This window comes from Microtus ochrogaster, chromosome 2 (assembly GCF_000317375.1).
Source record: "Microtus ochrogaster isolate Prairie Vole_2 chromosome 2, MicOch1.0, whole genome shotgun sequence".
NCBI lineage: Eukaryota > Metazoa > Chordata > Mammalia > Rodentia > Cricetidae > Microtus > Microtus ochrogaster.
The window spans coordinates 2,936,426-2,938,350 of NC_022010.1; the positions used below are offsets into that span (position 1 = coordinate 2,936,426).

The 1,925-nt window shown below is 53.1% G+C and overlaps 1 protein-coding gene across 2 annotated transcripts in view; it reads right to left on the reverse strand.

The window, feature by feature from the left end:
• Window positions 1-1,925, reverse strand: part of Sgsm1 (small G protein signaling modulator 1) — a 72,441-nt gene that overhangs the window by 45,970 nt on the left and 24,546 nt on the right. For both annotated transcript variants that reach the window (XM_005344240.3, XM_005344241.3), the window contains exons 5-8: window positions 1,654-1,806; window positions 835-902; window positions 522-667; window positions 269-400 (exon numbers count right to left, since the gene is read on the reverse strand). In XM_005344240.3, the coding sequence (XP_005344297.1) occupies window positions 269-400; window positions 522-667; window positions 835-902; window positions 1,654-1,806 (499 nt within the window). The remainder of the gene's footprint in view (window positions 1-268; window positions 401-521; window positions 668-834; window positions 903-1,653; window positions 1,807-1,925) is intronic.

Genomic DNA, 1,925 nt, shown 5'->3' on the forward strand with positions numbered 1-1,925 from the left:
GATGGATGGAGACACTGCTGGGTAGATGAAGCCAACAGACAGATGGAGGTTGGATGGGTGGGTGATTATATAGGTAGATGAATAGATGCATAGATGGAGTTTTTGGTAAATTTATGAATGAACAGATGGGCAGATAGGTGGGTAGATAATTCAATAGGTAGGCAAATGGATGAATAAACAGATAGGCAGCCTAAAGCTTGAGGGACCTTCCCTCCCCCATAGCCTGTAGTCAAACCCTCAGAGCGTGATCTAGGCCCACCCAACTCACTGGCTGAACCAGGACGTTGTTCTTGCCATACAGCAGGGTGGCCCTAGAGTTCTGATGCAGGGATTCTACGTAGTCCCGGGCGGAGACGGATGGCCGGTCGTCCATGCTGCCGCTCGAATGCCTCTTCTGGATCTGGTGTCACGAGAGGACAGTGACGCACCTGTGAGTGGCCCTCAGGCCTCCCACCCCATTCCCTGCCCCAAGGCCAAGTCCAGGCCCTGCCCAAGGCCCTCCCACTGCCCACTCATCTCACACAGAGTGCCGGCCGCTTGGTGGGTGAGTCCTGTCTCAGATGTGAACTGTGGATCCGGTGTCTCTGGACCAGCTCATCGGCTGAGGGGTCCGTCCAGAAGTGGTCAGCGGTCTTCATCTTGGTATACTCCAGGGCACAGGGCCCCACTGCAGAGAACACAGGGCTGGGAACCTGGAGTCCCCAAAAGTGTTCCCACCCAACTGCCTCAGATCGTTCCCTTTCTTTCCAGGGATGCCCCAGAGTCCACTAGAGCAAGAGACAGGTCCCTGAACCCCTAGAGCAAAGGACCAGATGCAGCCCAGAGCCTACTTACCTAACAAAGAGGCGAGGATGGGGCCGTCCACAGGGTCCATCAAGAGAGCCTCCTTCTCATAGTATTTACTAGTGGGAGGGAAGGACATGCGGGTCTGCATGGAGACCAGCAGAGGGCGCACGTGGGTGGACTAGGTTCCATACCCCAGGAGCCCAGCTCAGAACCTCAGCTGCAGGGGACAATAGCTGCATCTCATAGGCTAAGCAAAACAATTGACAAAAGATGCCTGGCCTGGAGTTCATGGGCACCTGCTCACTACACAGCCCCGAGGATTTTAGGAGAGCAAAGGAGTCAGAAGTAAGGCTCTCGGGATGCATGGTTAAGTTCTCACTTTGAGAGTACCCGGGTCTGATTGCCGACACCGCTGTAGTTACCAGGATGGGTGCCAAACCATAAAACCTTTACACCGGATTAATCTGAGTCAGGAGAGGAAGTCTAGAGTCATTGTGTATTTTCAACATACTGTGGCCCACTAAATTCATTTCTATATATTTGCTGTAAACCACCAGTTGCTTTTAAGCAGAAGAGACCACCAAGGCACAGAGAGGTAGGGTAGCTGTCAGCTGTCAGCTACCAAGTGGAGGAAACCGCAAAAGGATGGGATCCAAGATCCCTCCATCTTGCCCAAAATGTGAAGCCCCTGTTTCCACACTGATGTTCAACACCTGAATTCTCTCCAGGTTTCAAACTGCGGTAGTTCAGGGTCAAACCTCCAGGGAGCTTTTATTTAAGCTTTTCAAACTTGAGAAAAAACTGCTTTATTCTCAAGGGCGCAGTTCCCAGAATGGCCACCAGGAGGCCACAGAGCATGCCTCTTACCTGCTGTTTTCCACCAGATAGTGAACTATTTTGTCCAGGACCCTCTCAAACAGGGCAGTGCGGATCCACAGGTGCTTGATGGCCAGCGGGGACAAGTTGGGCAGTTTCGGCAGCTTCCGCACATTCTCCTGCAGGCCCTGGATCTGGTTTCGCCTTTGAGACCATCAGGAGGAGAGGACACAATCAGGAAAGAGGGGATCCATAGAACAAGTGCCCTCCTCACTCCTGATGCACAGATGGGAAGGTGGGGGTGAGGGTGGGGGTGAGGGTGG